General features: G+C 38.6%; 1 protein-coding gene across 4 annotated transcripts in view; it reads right to left on the reverse strand.

Moving 5' to 3' along the window:
- The window catches only part of LOC122557951 (activating molecule in BECN1-regulated autophagy protein 1-like), a 384,568-nt gene that overhangs the window by 259,156 nt on the left and 106,831 nt on the right, over positions 1–18,581 (reverse strand). For all 4 annotated transcript variants that reach the window (XM_043706209.1, XM_043706207.1, XM_043706208.1 and 1 more), the window contains one exon: positions 9,719–9,892. In XM_043706209.1, the coding sequence (XP_043562144.1) occupies positions 9,719–9,892 (174 nt within the window). The remainder of the gene's footprint in view (positions 1–9,718; positions 9,893–18,581) is intronic.

Genomic DNA, 18,581 nt, shown 5'->3' on the forward strand with positions numbered 1-18,581 from the left:
GTCCTTGTAGAAGGAGGCCATCTGGGTTGTGCGTTTTTGGAACTGGTCCTCCTGGGAGCAGATGCGGTGGAGTCGAAGGAATTGGGAGAATGGGATGGCGTTTTTACAGGGGGCAGGGTGGGAGGAGGTGTAGTCCAGGTAGCTGTGGGAGTTGGTCGGTTTGTAGTAGATGTCATTGTTGATACGGTCGCCTGAGAGCCAATCTGCACTTTCACACTGAGGGCTACTATGAAATAAACAAAAGCTCAAGGGATGACTAGGTGGAGAAAAGAACTGTCTGACTTTTTTAAAAATGTATTTGTTCATGGGATGTGGGTTCATTGAACAACTGCAATCCTTAGGGTGCAGGAACAACCAGACTGTTGTTAGGAAGGGAGTTTCAGATTTTGTCCCAATAACTGCAATATAGCTCCAAGTTACGATTGTGTGGAGCTTGGAGGGGACTTGGAGGTGCTGATATTTGCATGCATCTAATGACCCTATCATTCCAAATGTCAGAGGTTACAGTTTGTAAAGTGCAACCTAAGGAGCCTTAATGAGTTGATGCAATGTATTTTATAGATGGTCCACATGGCTGCCACTACGCATTGGTGTGACGGTTGAAGCTGATTGTCAGAATATCAGTCAAATGGGCTACTTTGATTCAAATGGCATTTAGTTTCTTGAATGTTGTTACAGCTGCACAATCCATACAAGTTGAAAGTACTTCACAACACTCTTGAATTGTGCTTAATTGCTGGTGGGCAATCACTAGGGAGATATTTACAGAATCCATAGCCTCTAACATGCTCTTAAGAACATAAGAACTAGGAGCAGGAGTTGGCAAATCAGCTCCCTTAGCCTGCTCTCTCATTCAATACGATCGTAGCTGATCTCATCTCAGCCTCACCTCCACTTGGCCGCTCTCCATTACCCTCCCTCACTCCTCAAATTCATTCAATAAACCAGCATCCATTGTACTCAGTGGCAGTGGGTTAGTGAATTCCACAGATTCACAACCATTTGAGAAGTTATTTCTCTTAACTTCTGTTTCAAATCTGCAACCTCTTATTCAGAAACTACATCGCCGACAAGGAAGCATCCTCTTTGCGTCTACTTTGTCAGACCTCTTTAGCATCTTATGTACCTCAAAAATCTCATTAATGCCTTATGCCGCTGCAGAAATACTTCCCTACATTTATAGTCTATTCCTTTAGCAATAAATGCCAAAATTGCATTTTCCTTTGTAATGAAGTTATCGGTTCAGTGGCTCTGGCACAACCCAAACCGAAAGTCATTGGGCAGCTTATTCCTCCAATCATGCAGGATGGGGATATTTGAGGAAAGTCAACCTCTTGTCAGCTGTTTCATTCTCCACCATTCACAGCGGGACAGGACGACAGTGCTTTGGGTTGATCTGCTGGTTGCGGTCTGTTAGTCTTATCTATTGCATGCTGTTTCCACTGTACATGATGCAAGTAGCCCTGTGTTGTAGCTGTACCAGATTGACAGCTTGTTTTTCGGAATACCTGGAACTGTTCGTGGCATGCCCTCCTGCACTTTTCATTGAACTGGGATTGGTCTCCTGGCTCAATGGTAATGGCAGAGTGAGAGATATGCCAAGCCATGATTCTGGTTACAGGCTCTGGTTAAACACAGTTCTATTGCCGATGGTCCACAGCACCACATGATGCCCAGTTTCAATTTGCTAATATCTGTTTGAAGTCTGTACCGTTTTGCATAATGGAAGATATCCTCAATGTGATGACGGGATTTCATCTCCGCAATAACTGCATAGTGATCACTCCTGCCATGGGCGGATGCTTCTGCAGCGGGTAGATTCGAAAAGACAAAGTCAAGTACACTTTCCCTTCGTTAGTCCCACCTGTTGCAAAACCAATCCAGCATCAATGTTCCAATAGTTGCAAACTTTATTTCCCCCAAAAAAAATCTCAATGGCCTGAATTATTTTAGTTAAAACATGCCAAAGATCTGCTTCCAACATAGAGCAATTCCTTGATTTATTTCTAACAGAAATGCTTCATCTATCAGCAACTGTAGATGGACAAGAATATGCTAATGTGGCTCCCTCCCAATATCTAAAGAGTTGCCAATTCTTTTGAAATTAATACTGCTCTTCTTAATGTACAAAAAGCTTGAAGCAGTCGTTTGCTGCTCAGAAACAACAGGCAAATCATCCCTCCCATATTGCTAATTAGAACAGTGAAATACTAACAAGCAATCCCTACAGGTAGGATGCATTTTCCTAGGAAATTAATACCTTGCAAAATCAGATTACCCTGCATTTCTACATAGCGCCAGCAAGTAGTCAATCATCAGGATCAGGTAGCAAAATAACTCTGGCAAAAAAAAGGCAGCCTTCAGTCAGTGGAAAATTGGTTCTTGGAATTTATTTCAATTGAGGGAGAGCCACTGGCAAAAATCAGTGTTAGAAACAAGGTACTTAATGTACCAAAACTAATAAATATCCAGGATGAGTATGAAGACACAGTGGGTTCAGATGACACAATTAGAGCAGAAAATGCATTTCAGGGTAAGTCCTACATGCAGAATTTTGTCAAAGCATTTCAGTCCATTGCCACAGAAAATTATTAATTGGACTTGTGTCTCTGTGCAGCACGAGTCAGTTCTGTTAGATGTAATCAATTTTCAAGTTCAAGTGCTATATAAAGATTAGGGATACAATTTACCAGTGAATATCATTTGGTACATTTTTCAAGCGTTCATTCATTTAAATTCAAACCTACCAAGAATATTCTGTACATACTTGTGCCTCAATATTATCCAGGGCCCCAAACAAACTACTCTTACCCTAGATGTTGGAGATGCTATAAACTATTATTGTTAACCAGCCCAAGCACCAAGAGATAAACCTCCTCACTTCCCTGTTTTTCTAAACAAATTCCCTAAAAATAAACCAGAGAGATTCACAAACAACATATCTCAGGTTGCAAGACTGATGTGTCTGTTACTAATTAATACAGAAAGTTAAATAACAAGATGCTTTTCTATTTTATTTAAACCTAACAATGGTGAAGCATGTTCTCTTTACATGTTCATTATTTAATCAGTTTGCTGTGTTGTCATTCAGCTTAACGGGGATATAAAATTGTTTCCCGCTGAGAATAATTAAAACTTTTTATGAAATGAAAGAAGGACAAGTGATGATTTGCAGCAGTCATTTACATAAAGCAGCTGTTTTTTTTATGATTCCTAATTGAATGGAAGAATTACAGCAGGAACTTAGGAACTAGAATCACAAGAGCATGAGAAACATCAATTATGTCCAAAGGATTTGCGCCCTAAAACATTCTGAAATAAAAAGGGAGATATCACATGCATTGTGCTTAGGGAATTGAGCTTTTAAAATTACCAATTAAATAACATCTGTAATAATTTAGATTTATTTCATTGGCATCTGAAACTATTACACTTTTTAATGATGCAAGCGGACAATTTTTTTTTAATGGATTCATGGGATGATGGCACTGCAGAGTAGACCAATATTTATTGCCCATTCCTAAGAGAGCTGTTAAGTGTCAATCACACTGCATTGGATCTGGAGTCACATGTCGGCCAGACCAGATAAGGATGGCAGTTTCCTTCTCTGAAGGACATTAGTTGAACCAGATAAATTTTGCTGACAATTGGCAATGGATTCACAGTGAGCATTAGACTCACTCATCCCAGATTTTTATTGAATTCAAATTCCACCATCTGCCATGGTGTGATGTGAACCCAGAACATTACCTGGGTCTCTGGATTAACAGTCCAGTGATAATACCACTGGGCCATCACTACCCCCCCAGTTCTCTGACTCGTAAGCTGGCGTTGTTTTCTTCAGTGTGGAGAAGGCTGACGGAGGATCTGATTGATGGTTGCAAAGTTCCGAGAGGCATAGACAGAGTAGATGCGGAAAGACTTAGCAATGGGGAACACAACTTTAAAGCAGAAGATTGAGAGGAGATTTGAGAGAAGATTTGTTTTCACCCACAGAGTTGTAGTTATCTGGAACTCACTGTCTAAAAGGGTAGTAAACGCTAGAATTTTCAGGTCATTTACAACTGATGAGCATTTAAAACTTCATAGCATACAAGGCAGGCCACGTGTTCGAAAGTGCAATTAAAACACATGGATGTTTGATGACTGGTGCACTGGGCTAAAGGACCTCATTCCATGTTGTAAAAGTCCAGGACGTAATGTAAATCAATAATTTTGAATATAAAACTTTTAAGCAGAATTTAAAAAGGATTCCTATTATCAACTATTCTAGCCTAACTTCAAATCGAAAATCTCAGCATCAAGTGGAAAAAAAAGACTGAATATTTCAGATGCTTTTCACAAAACAGGACATGTTAGGATGCCACAAAAAGCAACCAACTGGTACAAACAGCTAAATCTTTGCGTGATCCAAGATTCTAAGTCAGTGATCCGTTGGGTGCATCCATTTTGGCTCAGATGGTATCTCTGGGGCAGATGTTTGAAGTTTTGGACTTGAAATCTAAGATTCCAGTGCAGTACTGATAATGGTGTTAGATTGTGGCATTTTTCCAATGCAGCTTTTAACCTGTTTGGCATGTAATAAGAACCCAACCTGACAACTTGAAGGATATTGTAGAATATTGTAGAATATTAAGCAGTGCTCCTGCAGCAAACATGGATAAAATCAAGCAACTGATTTCGATGTTGTTATGCACAAAATGACTGCTAAACTGTTACACAATTACACAATAACAGTCACTGCACTGCCAAGTAAACAATGCACAAAAACGCTTTGAGGAGTTTAGAGATATATGGTGCTAGCCTATGATCCATGACATGTGGAATGGCTAATATATCAATAATAATGAATTTGGCACTAATCCCAAAGAAGGTTGCCTATAAAATACCTGGAGATCGCTGTGCAAGGGATTTCCCCCTTTCTGATGTCAGCTTGAATCTGGTGTCAATATCATGGGGTCATCCAGCAAAAGCAATGCTGTCAGAAGGGTTAGTAATGAATCAGACTGAACTATTCTCACTGATAGCAAACCAGGAAATAAAACGCACTTTTAATGTTACATTTTTACACATAGTGAAATAAATTACTGAGAAAAGGGATTAAGCTAGTAACTAAAATAGTAAATAATTTTTAAAGAAAAATATACAAATAATGACACTTTCAATTCATACTGTAAAAATTCCACATTCTACAAATATGAAATTATTTTATCAAGAACCAATTAAGAACTATTAAAAGCCCAGCTACACCACATTCAACAAAATGCAGTTCTTTTACAACAAAACTAATAGCCAAAAAGTTGAAGTCCCACTATTTCTAATCAATTATCTTCTGGGGAAACTCAACAATGTTTTTGAAGAAGCACAGATTCACTGATATGAATTTCTGAATGCTGGGACTAAACTGCACAAATCTGAACTCCAGACATTACAGTCAGTTTCTGGTGGGTAAAGATAAAAAATGCTGACAGCTTTGCTGCCACACGACGGTAACTTGCAGGTCAATGATTTACAAAAAGTTGTCAATTAGCTGCAAAGTTCCATGGTCACGACAGGTTTAAAATAAAAGGCTGATGCATGTTGAATTACATAGTCATGCACTAATATAGATGGCATCCTATTAGCAGCACTAAAAATGATTTTCAATACAGCTAAGGAACCTCAGTGTCCATATAAGCTAACAGATCATCTGGATTCTTTCAGTTTAAGTATTGAGACATTAAACATAAAAGCTAAGATATCAGTCTCAAACTTCATAATTCACTTGTTAGCCCCTCAGATGGAATGTTGAGAACAATTCTGGGCACTACATCATAAAACCATAAGTAGTAGGCCCCTTGAGACTGCTCCACCATTCAGTGAGCTCATGGCTGATCAACATTCCTCACATCTACTTTCCTGTGCTGTCCATATAACCTTCAACTCCCTCACTGATCAAGAATCTAAGTCTTAGAAATACTTAAAAACACTGCCTCCATAGCTTTGTGGCAAGAAGTTCCAAAGACTGTCAACCCTGAGAGAAGAAATTCCTCCTCATCTCAATCTTAAATTGGAGTCCCTTTATCAGGGAAGCAAAGATGCAGAGAAGATTTCCCAGGATCTTAATAGAGACAAGGACGTGATTGTCTCTATTCTGTTGTGGGCAAAATCTTAGAGAGAATTGTAAGGGATAGGATTTATGAACATCTGGTTAGGAATAATGTGATCAAGGATAGTCAGTATGGTTTTGTGAAGGGCAGGTCGTGCCCTACAAACCTTATTGAATTCTTTGAGAAGGTGACTAAGGAGGTGGACGAGGGGAAAGCGGTAGATGTGGTGTATATGGATTTTAGTAAGGCATTTGATAAGGTTCCCCATGGTAGACTACTGCAAAAAATACTATGGCATTGAGGGTGAGTTGGAGGTTTGGATTAGGAATTGGCTGGATGGAAGAAGACAGAGGGTAGTAGTTGATGGCAAAGGTTCATCTTGGAGTGCCGGCAATAGCGGTGTCCCGCAAGAATCTGTTTTGGGACCATTGCTGTTTGTCATTTTTATAAATGACCTGGAGGAGGGGTTAGAAAGTTGGGTGAGCAAGTTTGCGGATGACACAAAAGTCGGAGGAGTTGTTGACAGTGAGGAAGGATCTGGCAGGTTACAGCAGGATATAGAGAAGCTGCAGAGCTGGGCAGAAAGGTGGCAGATGGAATACAATGTAGCTAAGTGCGAGGTGATTCACTTTGGGAAGAATAACAAAAAGATGGGGTACTGGGCTAATGGTCGGATACTTGGTAGTGTGGATGAGCAGAGGGATCTTGGTGTCCATGTACACAGATCTCTGAAAGTTGCCACCCAGGTAAATAGTGCGGTGAGGAAGGCATATGGCGTACTGGCTTTTATTGGTAGAGGAATTGAGTTCCGGAGTCCTGAGGTCATGATGCAGTTGTATAAGACTCTGGTACGGCCGCATCTGGAATATTATGTGCAGTTTTGGTCGCCATACTATAGGAAGGAGGTGGAGGCACTGGAACGGGTGCAGAGGAGGTTTACCAGGATGTTGCCTGGTATGGAAGCAGTGGTGGACTCTCCCTCATTATGGGCATTTAAGCGGGCATTGGATAGGCATATGGAGGATAGTGGGCTAGTGCAGGTTAGGTGGGCTTGGATCGGCGCAACATCAAGGGCCGAAGGGCCTGTACTGCGCTGTATTCTTCTATATTCTATATAAAAGACAACCCTCTCTGCTTCAATGAGAATAAAGAGGTTTTTCAAAATTCTGAAATGTTTTGATAAAGAGTAAAGCCAGCCCTTTTAATTAATGAAGTCATAATCAAAGATCATCAAAGTAAAATCATTAGAAATAAATCAACACAGGGCATCGACACTTTTATTCTACTGAGAGTTGTTAGGATATGAAACAGGACCAAAAAAAAGACGATGGAAACTGATTTGCTACATAAATTTTGGAAGGTATTAGAATGGCTCATTGAGATGACAAATTTATATGGTTATGAACTAAAAGCAGAGCTTGGGACTAAGCACAACCATGCTTTCAAAGAGCCCAGCACACGCACAAAGACTCAAACTGCCTTTCTCGGTGCTCAAAGTCTCTATGGTTGAGCAATCAGTAACTTTCATTAGGTTATACTGGACTTTCTTCCCCCAAAGCAAAATGTCTGAAATCAAACATACAAGCACAGAAGATATTTGGATTTCACATTTACATCAAGCCCAAATTGAGCTCCACACTCTTTTATGCTAATTTTTTAAAAAGCAATGTGTTCAAAACTGGCTAAGCCCACGAATCTGATCAAACCCAGACCAAATGAATTGCCATTATGCCAATTTTTCAGCCTACAAGCAAGTTCTTCAAATCAAGTTGATTCTTTCAGGCACATGAATATTTAAACGCTGGATTGCTTTGGTTCACTCAGAAAATGACTACTGTACATCCATACAATGAGAAAACAACTCCGGTAATTTTTTTTAAAAAGCCATCATCAGTTATTTAAAATCAGATTGATTAAAGACTGATTATTTTGGGATTAGTCCACTTCCAGTTGTATTAATCAAACAGCATTGTTACCATGCATATCAACAAACAATTTGTAAATTAATGTTTTAAAACGTTACCCAATTTATTTGGTCCCTGACAAATTTTACATCTAGTAATACTCATATGGGTCCAAGTGAGAGAAAAACACAAGAACAATATATAAGTTGGAGTTAGGCTGTTTAGTTACTCAAGGCTGCTCCACCACCTGACCATTGTCTTAATGCCAATCTCCTGTCTGCCCCACAATACTGGAAGAACATAAAACAAAACACTTCCCAAAATTAACACAATGTGTGCTTGGATCATGTATTGTTAGTTTTTAAAAACATTTTCAAAAGTAAAATGCCTGAAATCAAACTTGCAAGCACAAAAGATCTCGGGACTTCTCATTTACATCAAGCCCAACTTGAGCTCCACACTCTTTTACGCTAGTTTTTTTTAAAAAAGTGTGTTCAAAACTGGCTAAGCCCACGAAACTGATCACACCCAGACCAAATGATTCGTCATCGTACCAATGTTTCAGCCTATAAGCAAATCCCTCAAGTCAAGTTAAATGATTTAGGCACATGAATGCTATAGATACACTGCAGAACTTCTATTGCAGTAAATGCAGATCTTCCTTTTCCCAGGGAAAATATCACATACCAAAAGCTATAAGTAATGCTAGCAAGCGAAGTAACAGGTGCCAAAATCATAATCCTTGAAACCACAGGCCACCAACTGTTGGAACTGTTGGCATTCTAGCCCATGACTCAAAGTAAGCAGGGTATCATTAATAATTCAGAACAAGGGTTGTGTAAGATCCACATTTTAGCCAAGATTTATAATTATAACGTGGCCAAGGAACATCAAATTTTTTAACTGTGATTGCATGAGGTAACACAAATAAAGGTGAATTGCAAATCAAAGATTCAAAATGAGACGTCGTTCTAAACTAGAATTAAAAAGCACAAGAACGTGCAGTTTCTGATATTTCAAACTTCCATGATTACAGTCATGTTTCTAAAACTGCAGAACAATGCACTTTGCTCAACTACATCATAAAAATATTTTCACAAATGTAGTAGATACATGTGAGGTAGGTAAGAGAGGAGACAGTGCATCGAATCATAGTCACAGAGCTAACAGATTATTGCCCCAGAACACCACACACATAAGTCTATAATTATGCAAAAATTACAAGGAACTAGCTTAGCGCTGATACAATATTAGTCATAAGAATTTACCAAACCCTAATAACGATGGAACATTGAAGAACTTTGGGTTTAATAAGACGATGAGTCTTCACAAGATTATTACGTACTTTTATACTCCTATTTAACAGACCTTGCCATCTGTTCTCAGAGGAGTTTCAAGGCGGTGCAAAATGTCTTCTTAATTCTGATGACGAATGGCATTCCAAAGAGCAAATGAGAGGGCAGGTGGTGGAGGGGGGAAACAGAGGAGGAGGAGGGCAATGGAAGTAGCAGGTGAGAGTGAAGGAGGTAGCAAAGGAAAGAAGAAGGAGGATGAAGAGGAGGGAGGGATATATGAATGAGCAGAGGACAAGTAAGAAATAGGAGACGGGAAATAGAGTTAACACAAGCATAAGATTTCACCTATTACAGTGGAAGATTTAAGTGGTCAGATGTTTAACGGTCATAGTAGCCATGTCCATCAAATATAAATTCAATCTATACTTACTCAAAATCATCAAAATCCATATCTGCACCATCAATGGGCTGGGCAGGGCTGCTTGCTGAATTTTCCAAACTAGCTCGCATTCGATTTGGCTGATATCGCATTGAGCGCTGTCGAATACTGTCCCTTCGAGAGAGGTACTGGATGATCCGATGGGCGTAATAGGCGGGGGATAACCTGAAAAGACATGAGTGTAAGATTTTAATTACATCATCCTGTTGATACATGTACAATTAATAACTTATCAATTCAATATAAAATCTAAATTTACAAAAAACTAGAAATGAAGATAGGAGACAGCATGCAATTCAAGGACAGAAGCACAATGACTTAGTGGCAGTATAGAATCACAATATGAATATTAAGCAACCAGAATAAAGAGATGTTATTGTGATTGCAATAAAGACCAACATACCAATTGCCTTCTGAATTGCTTGCGGCACCTGTATACTAGCTTTCAGTTATTTATGAACACCACCTCACTGTTTACGTTTGCACCTGGTAAAATTAGCAAAACTAGATACATTACACTCAGACCCTCCAACCAACTTGATCATACAAGTGCAGATAACTGAGTATAGATCTTTGCTGCATCCCAATAGTCAGACATCAATTTTAAGTCTAATTTACTCAAACATTCTTCAGGTTGTTAACACCTAATTAATGCTAATACCTGTATATGTGGTGAAATGGTTAAAAATTATGTCCCAATACATGTGTGAATCTAACCGGAATGGAGGTGTTGCTTAGTCCCGTGTGAATCTTATTACACACCTCCCCGTGTGAATCTTCTTATCTGTATGTAACCAGAATGGAATGTGTTTTTTAGCCTTGCTCTGCTGTTCACATGAATGTTTATATCTGGAAAAGAGTATATCAGCTGGAAAAGTCTCCAGTTCGGTGAGTCTGCTCCGGGGTTACGTTTAACCGCCGAGCGTGGGTTGTTGGCAACCGCTCTACGAGAACTGACGGCTCCCAGTTCCGGTAACATGTAGAGTGAGTATAAGCCAGACCCGTTGTAAGTATGAGACCTGGTTGTGGCGACGCTGCGGGGAATAAAATGCCCATATTCTAGCAGACTCGCCTCTTGGTCGTTTGTTCTGTGTCAGACTACTCTCCTACGAACCTGACCTTGAGAATTTTTTAAAACAGTATATCATCTCCACTTCACTGTGACTAATCATGGTTAAAAGCAAGGGCAGTCACTTCCATCTCATTTTTTGGAAGTCAGCTATTTTATCCATTTTTGGACTAATGTTGTCATGACATCTAGAACTATGCATCAGTGAGGTTATCAGCGGATAATATGACAGCACATACAATGACAACTTTCATTACTCATCTGTTGATTTATGCAATGCACTGCTTCAATCCTTCAGGACGTATGCAGTCCCATCATGTGGCCTCATGAGCTTGGCACTTTGTTTTTAGGCACAGCTAGAGCTGCTCCTGGCCTCCTCTCCTGCATTCCTTACTAAATCAAATTTTTCTAGTTTAACGATAATTGTAAATTGAGAGATGTTCTAGAAGATAACATTGAAGGTTGTAGTGGAATACATTTCTGCTACAGTTTATGGTTAAAGCATTATGAATATCTTGTCTGGTGCTGCTAGATCTGTTTTGAATCTATCCCATTTGTAATAATCGCTGTGTTGTACCACACGATTAACCTTAATGTGAAGACATCCTATCAAGAATGTCACTGTTAGAAACAGCTTTGACAGGCTGCTTTTTCAGAACAAGGTCAAGTAAATTTTTCCTCTACCAATGAGCCAAAGGAGAAAATTACTGAAGGGGGGTTACTTTCAAACAAATGGGAGTAGCTTATATTTGTCATTTGGCACAATCAGCAGAATATTAAAAACCACACTGTTGCGCACTGGCAGTAAACAGCACTTATTACACTGGTACTCCTTTCTAAATTAGAGAAACATATCTGGATGCTTCATTGAAAATTCCATCACCATCAGTTCAATTTCTTAATTTAAATCAATGTTGCTGTGTTCATGGCATTTCTTCCATGAAGCACATACAGTTCTTTTTTTATTCATCTGGGTATAACTGCAAAGAGTTACTTATCAGGTTAAGGTTATATCTCTAAATTTTGTATTCTTCTGGACTGTGCCAATTCATTAGTATAGCATTTTCAAACGCCAGCTGGATTATTTAAAATACTTTTAAATCAGTTATGTGACAGGCCTGAAGAATTGAAATGCAAAGAAAATCTCATAATTAGATCAGAGTCCATCAGCAGTGTACATTTTCAAGGAAAGTTTCATTTACAGCCAGTAAAACAGGATTCTAGACATTAAAGCCAGCTAAATTAGAAGGCTTCTCACATCATTTTGAGAGAGCAAGAGTCAACCTAATTGTACAGCAAATCATATTGAGAAAATGAACAATCTAATTCCATTTTTTATAAAATGTAAACTTAATTCTATTCAAATTAGTTACTGGTGTATTGTACAATTACCTGTAAGGCAAAATGTGATGCCAGAATTTGCTAAATTAATTCAAGTATTGGAGCTAATTTTACACTAAGCCAAGCAACATACATTTAAAAATTGTAAGCTAATAAGATGTGATCTGTACAGCTACACTGCAATACACTTGCCTGGATAAGTGCAGTTCCAGTATCACTCAAATAGATTGACATCATCCAAAACAAAGCAGCTGTTTGACTGACACCTTATACACCACCTTCAGCATTGAACACAGTAAGCAATGTAGGCACTAACAACAAGATGCATTCACCAAGGCTCTTCCAAGAGCATCTTCCAAACCCAAAGTCTCCACTACCTAGAAGGACAAGGACAGGAGATGTAGGGGAACACCATCACCTACACATTCCCCTCCAAGCCTCAAATCACAACTTTAAACTAAATTATTTTCCCACTACCATTGGGCCAAATATCCTGGAATTCCCTTACTAACAGCTGCGTGCATGCCTCTGCAGCAAAGACTACTGCAGTTGAAGAAGGCAGCCCTCCACCATCTTCTCCAGGACAATGAGGTATGGGCAATTAGCTGCTAAACAGTATTTTTTTTTCAAAAAAACTCATTGAATGCCTCCAAATTATAATGCACAGAAAACTATGTTACAGCAGCCTCCTATATAGCCATTTTGAAAGTATCCCAGTGAATTGAATCAGTCACTTTCTTGACCAGCAGTTTAGTGAAATGAACTCCAATATCTTTTGGATTAATCATTAGATCATGTAAATCCTTGTAAAGGCCAGCATGTAATATAGTACTGTTCCTACAGAATTATTTGTCGTATTCCATGTCCTCAATAACTTTAGACTGTATTTGGCAACACAGATTGTGACTAAGAGCCTGCAAAATGATGAGGCTTACAATGGCAGAACAAGTTATCTTTCTCAACTGCTACAAGCACAAAGCATTTAAAATTCAAGCTTCTGATCACATTTTTTTTAAAAAACAAGATCCAAGAATAGGTGGGGCAGAAATAGATATATGTGCTTCAGTTTAGGAACACAAAAACTGAATGATTTCAATGGAAAAATGAGATCCAGTTTAATGGAAGAATTTAAACACATGCTAGTTGTTTTTCTGTAGAAAATAAAGCAAAACAGTCAGCACAGACTCCCTGTATCGTTGATGAAAAATAAACAAACATCTTAAAATTACTGACTTGGAGAAAAGTGTTTGCAAACATTTTTATTCACTCGTGACTCATTGGCATTGCTGGCTGGCTAGCATTTATTGTCTGTTGCTAGTTGCCCTTGAGAAAGTGGTACTGAGCTGCCATCTTGAACTGCTGCAGTCAATGTACAGTAGGTTGCCCCACAATGTCCTTAGGGAGGGAATTTCAGGATTTTGATCCAGTGAAACTGAAAGACTGGGGATATATTTCCAAGTCAGGATGGTGAGTGGCTTGGAAGCGAACTTGCAGGTGGTGGTGTTCCCATACATCTGTGCTCTTGGCCAACGAGATGGTAGCAGTAATGAATTTCGAAGAGGTTATCTAATGATCTCAGGTGAATTTCTGCAGTGCATCTTGTAGATGGTACATGCTGCTGTTCTGGTAGCCATTATGTTTAAGTGGCAAACCCAGTTGAATTTCTGGTCAATGGTAACCCCAAGGATGTTGTTAAAGTGGATTTCAGTGATGATTAACACAATTAACTGTCTCTTACTGGAGACAGTCATTGCCTGGCATATGTGTAGCACAAATGATACTTGCTACTGGTCACCCCAAGCCCGGGTATCATCAAGAACGTGTTGCATTTGAACATGAACTGCTTAAGTATCTAAGGAGTTATGAATATTGCTGAACATTGTGCAATGATCAGTGCCATCCGTACTTCTGACTTTATGATGGAGTGAAGGTCATTGATGAAGCAGCTGAAAATGGTTGGGCCTAGAACACTACCCTGAGGAACTCCTGCGGAGATGTCCTGGAGCTGAGATGACTGACCTCAACAACCACAACTGCCACCCTTTGTGTCAGGTATGACTGCAACCAGTGGAGAGTTTGCCCCCAATACCTATTGATTCCAAAGTATACTTAATAGTGAAGGAACAGAGACAACAACAAACTTTGATGCAGAAGATATGGAGGACAATATGTGCGAGAGAGAGAGAGAGAGAGAGAGAGAAAAACAGTTTGACAATGAAATCGCTGATGTTTCATGAAAAGATAAGTCCACATTTCCTCCTTGAAGCCATTAAATGCTTCAATTTGGCTATTTCACTGCAGTAATTTATATTTTTCCAGTCAACAGTGGAGCAACAATGGAATATCCAACAGAAATATTGCACCCCCTTAGCTTACAAGGCAAGGCAATCTCTAGACATGAAGCAATTATGGCTGCACCAAGCAGGATAAGTATCCAATTACATTAAAGCATTCTAACAGACAGCAGAGCAGGATATAAAATAAAATGTCACGTACCAAAATGAATGATTACGATTGGATTCAGTAGAAGCTAAAATAAACTTTCAGACATAATGGAGAAATCTGACATTTCGTAAATAGTTAACTAGCTTCTCAGGGGTTGGGGTCAGGGCAATGAGTATCTTCAGCAGCATTAAAAATTTAATTACATTTCATTCAAAAAGTTTCAGCTTTTCCTAAGGTTTTTAGTTCCAAGTTTTAGATGGAATAAACAACAATTTAAACTCACGCACAATGATTTTCCATTGATTCGCATACCCAAATACTCCAGAACAGCAAATTCCGTAATATCAATATGGTATTTCCAATAATAACTCACTTGCGGCATTAAAAGGCTGAATGAACCAATTAAGTCAGAAAGTAGATTATGAAATGACGATTCTCAGCTTCCTGTCACCATTTTTGAAACAAAGATTAAAGATTGTCCAATTTGCTTAGGGCCATTGAAAGGAAAAAAAAAAATCTGATGGAAAAAAACATATCTGTTAGAGATGATAACCTAAAAAGCAGGAGACTGAAAATGTTCACTTACTTCTGTTAAACGACTACAGATTTGGTAAGTATATACAAATCGAGAAAGACACACACCAGCATTGAGATTTGTTGTCACGTTCATTCATCAGTACCTCAAAGCTCCAGAAACCAATGTGGACCAATGATTTGGATATCTGAACTATCAAATTTATTAATGAATTCATTGTGGAAACACGATTTGGTATCTGAGTAAGAGGTTATCATAATTTAATTTGACAAATCATCTTAATTTTCTATTGAGCGCTTTTCTTCAGGCTAAAAGAATTGCACAGAACACTAACCTTGCCTATTAAGGTTACACATGCAAAATACGTTTTCTATTCCCCTGCACAATGACTTTAAGGTAGTCTTCTTAAATTGTAAACCTTTGCAATCGTATCGGAATAATGGATAGGCTGTGATAGTTGTACTGTTATTAGTGTTGTGCTGAGTTCAATATTGGATTATTTTATTTTATTCCGCTAGCCTGTTCAGCCTTGCAAAGACATCAGCGCTAATTTGCAAAGTACCTCCATAATGTCCCTTAATATCATGGCTAATGAAAATATATTCACCTCAGATTTGCAACAAATAATCGACCTAGTATCAATTGCCATTTGCTGAAGAGAATTCCAAGTCTCCACAGATCTGTCTGTGTTTCCTAATTTCACTCCTTAAATTTCTAGCTCTAATCTTTGGAATACCGCCTCCTAATCCTAGCCTCCTGGTCAGAAATAATTTCCCTCTATTCACCCAATTACTTTTCTTAATATCTTGAAAATGTTGACGTAATCACCCCTTATCCTTCCAAATTCCAAACTTATTCTCTCTCTTTGTAATTTAATTCTTGGAATCCAAACCTGATTCTGCTAAATCTGTGTAGTATATTCTCCAAGGTCCACATATCCTTCCCAAAGATGCATTGCCTAGAACTGCTCACAGTGATCCAGATGTGGTCTAACCCAGGGTTTTGTATAACTAACATATAACTGTAATTCTATTCCTTTCTGTCTGGAGGAATGGAGAACAAAGGTCAGAATTCCATTAGCTTTCTCCTTCATTACTTTCTGTGCCTCTTCAAAATATCTTAATGATAAGTAGACCCCTGCGAGTCTTTGGGTTTCTGTTTAGAAAGTAGCCTGTTCCATTTTGTTTAGGTCCACAGTGAGTGACCTTGCACTTGTTCATTTCCACAGGGATGGCAAATTACTTAATCAATATCTCTTTGTAATGTTATACAGCTATTTACACTGCTTATGCTGCTTACTTTTGACTCAAGAAAGTGAGAGGATGGGCCAGAAAGTCATAAATAAATAGCTCATTAGATAATTCAGGGCCTGGAACAGATTCTTAGAGGTCAACAAGTCAATACCTGCCCATTATCCTTACGCTGCCTTGTGCCATCCAGCCAAACCCCTAACCCAATCACTAACTTCAATTCAATGAGCTTCAAATTTAGCTACCAGCTTATGAGGGACTTTATCAAATGCATTCTAGAAGTTGACACAAACAGCATCCATTGACATTTCATTATCCAGTACTTAGTCACCTCTTCAAAAATTCCATCAAACTTGTCAGGTATGATCTATCTCTGATCAGCTGGACATTTAAGCTCAGTAACTCAGTCTTTCCAAATAGACACATCAATGGTATAGATTTTTACCCCCAATCAAGGGTATTCTGGAGAATTTCCTCACCTACAATAAACTCCTGCCCCTGCTGACTGAGCTAAGGTGAGGAAATAGACATCTGCTAAATTTGAGAAACACATCTTCCCAAAAAAAGAATTCAAAATTGTATCACTCAGCGATACTGGGATGTAAAAACGTCATGCTGCTGCACTAGTATGTTTTAGATCAAAAACATACACATTCTTAAACAGGAATTATAGGACAATAAACCCTGTAGTCTCCCTATGGTATGAATCCTCTAATGAGTTGACTCCTCTTTCAGTGTTGCCTTAAAAGAAAAAATAAAAATTAAGAAAATAAATTTTAAACCATATTTCTGCTTGTGTTTCACTGAAATATTTTATGGGTACAAACTGTTCTGCCTGAATATTATTTGTAAAAGGGACAGGAAGTCACTTTAAAACAAAAATTTTGTATGTAAAATTTAATTCATCTCAAACATATCAGTGGCTAGAACGACCTGTCGGAGCATATTACTGCAGATGCTGGAATCTGTACTGAAAACAACAAATGCTGGAGATAACAGCGGGTCAAATAGCATCCATAGAGAGAGTAAGCCAACGTTTCAAGTCTAGATGAATTTTTATCAGAGCTTTAATGAAGAGTCATCTAGACTAAAACATTACCTTGCTCTCTACCTGTGGATGCTTTCTGACCTGCGTTGATCTCCAGCATTTGCTGTTTTCACCTAAGAGCTGGATTGAGAACCAACTAATCAGTTTTTGCCCAATTCAAATTTGGGTAGGAATGATGGCATTTAAACTACATTTATACAAGTTTAATATCCATAAAAGACATTTTGTTTTCACAAAGAGGAAACAACTTTCCTGTCATGTAATCAGATGATGGGACCTGAACAAACTTCAAAATTAGGCAGAATGAGACTCCACCCTTCTGAGAAGACCGTCCAATTTGTTCTGCTGTCAAGCTCAACTTCTGGGTAGCTTGAGCATACGATCAAAGCATCAGTGTGAAAAGATACTTCTGACTGATGCTGGTATATGCCACATAAAACAGATTCACTCTCATGTACTGTACCAATTGAAACCCACATTCCCCTAACTGATATTTAAGTACAAACTTCCGGATGAGTCCTAAAACTGGACAATCCAGTTTGTAATCAGATGGATTGTTAAAGATTCCGTTCCTTTTACTATTCCAAAAGAATGGGCCAAAAGTCTTAAACTATGAATCAGCAATCAATTGAGAATAGACAATCTCAGTGTTGATCATTCAGCAAGGCCTTAACTCCTGCTAGGCATTCTAATCAAATTTGTTTATACCAGATACAATTTCTTCAGAAATCTTAAAAAATCAAATTTTAAACTATTATTATCATTTAATTGAAGTTTAAATCATGAATCTTTGCTTTATCACAAGGCCAAAAGTGAGGATGTTCACCAATGATTGCATGATGTTAAACACCATTTCCAACTCCTCAGATGCTGAAGCAGTCCATGCTCAAAAACAACACGGTCTGGACCAGGCTTAGTCTTACAGATGGCAAGTAACATTTGTGTTTCATAAAAGCCAGGCACTGACCACCTCCAGTGAGAGACAATTTAACCACCAGTCCTTGCCATTCAATGATGTTACTATCACTGAATTTCCCACTATCAATGCCCTGGCTGTCACTATTGCCTGGATGGGTTTAGCTCTAACATTGTTCAAGAAGCTAACTGTCTACAAGATGCACAGAAATTCAAAGATCCTTAGATAGCACCTTCCAAACCCACAAACT

Source organism: Chiloscyllium plagiosum, chromosome 16 (assembly GCF_004010195.1).
Source record: "Chiloscyllium plagiosum isolate BGI_BamShark_2017 chromosome 16, ASM401019v2, whole genome shotgun sequence".
Lineage (NCBI taxonomy): Eukaryota > Metazoa > Chordata > Chondrichthyes > Orectolobiformes > Hemiscylliidae > Chiloscyllium > Chiloscyllium plagiosum.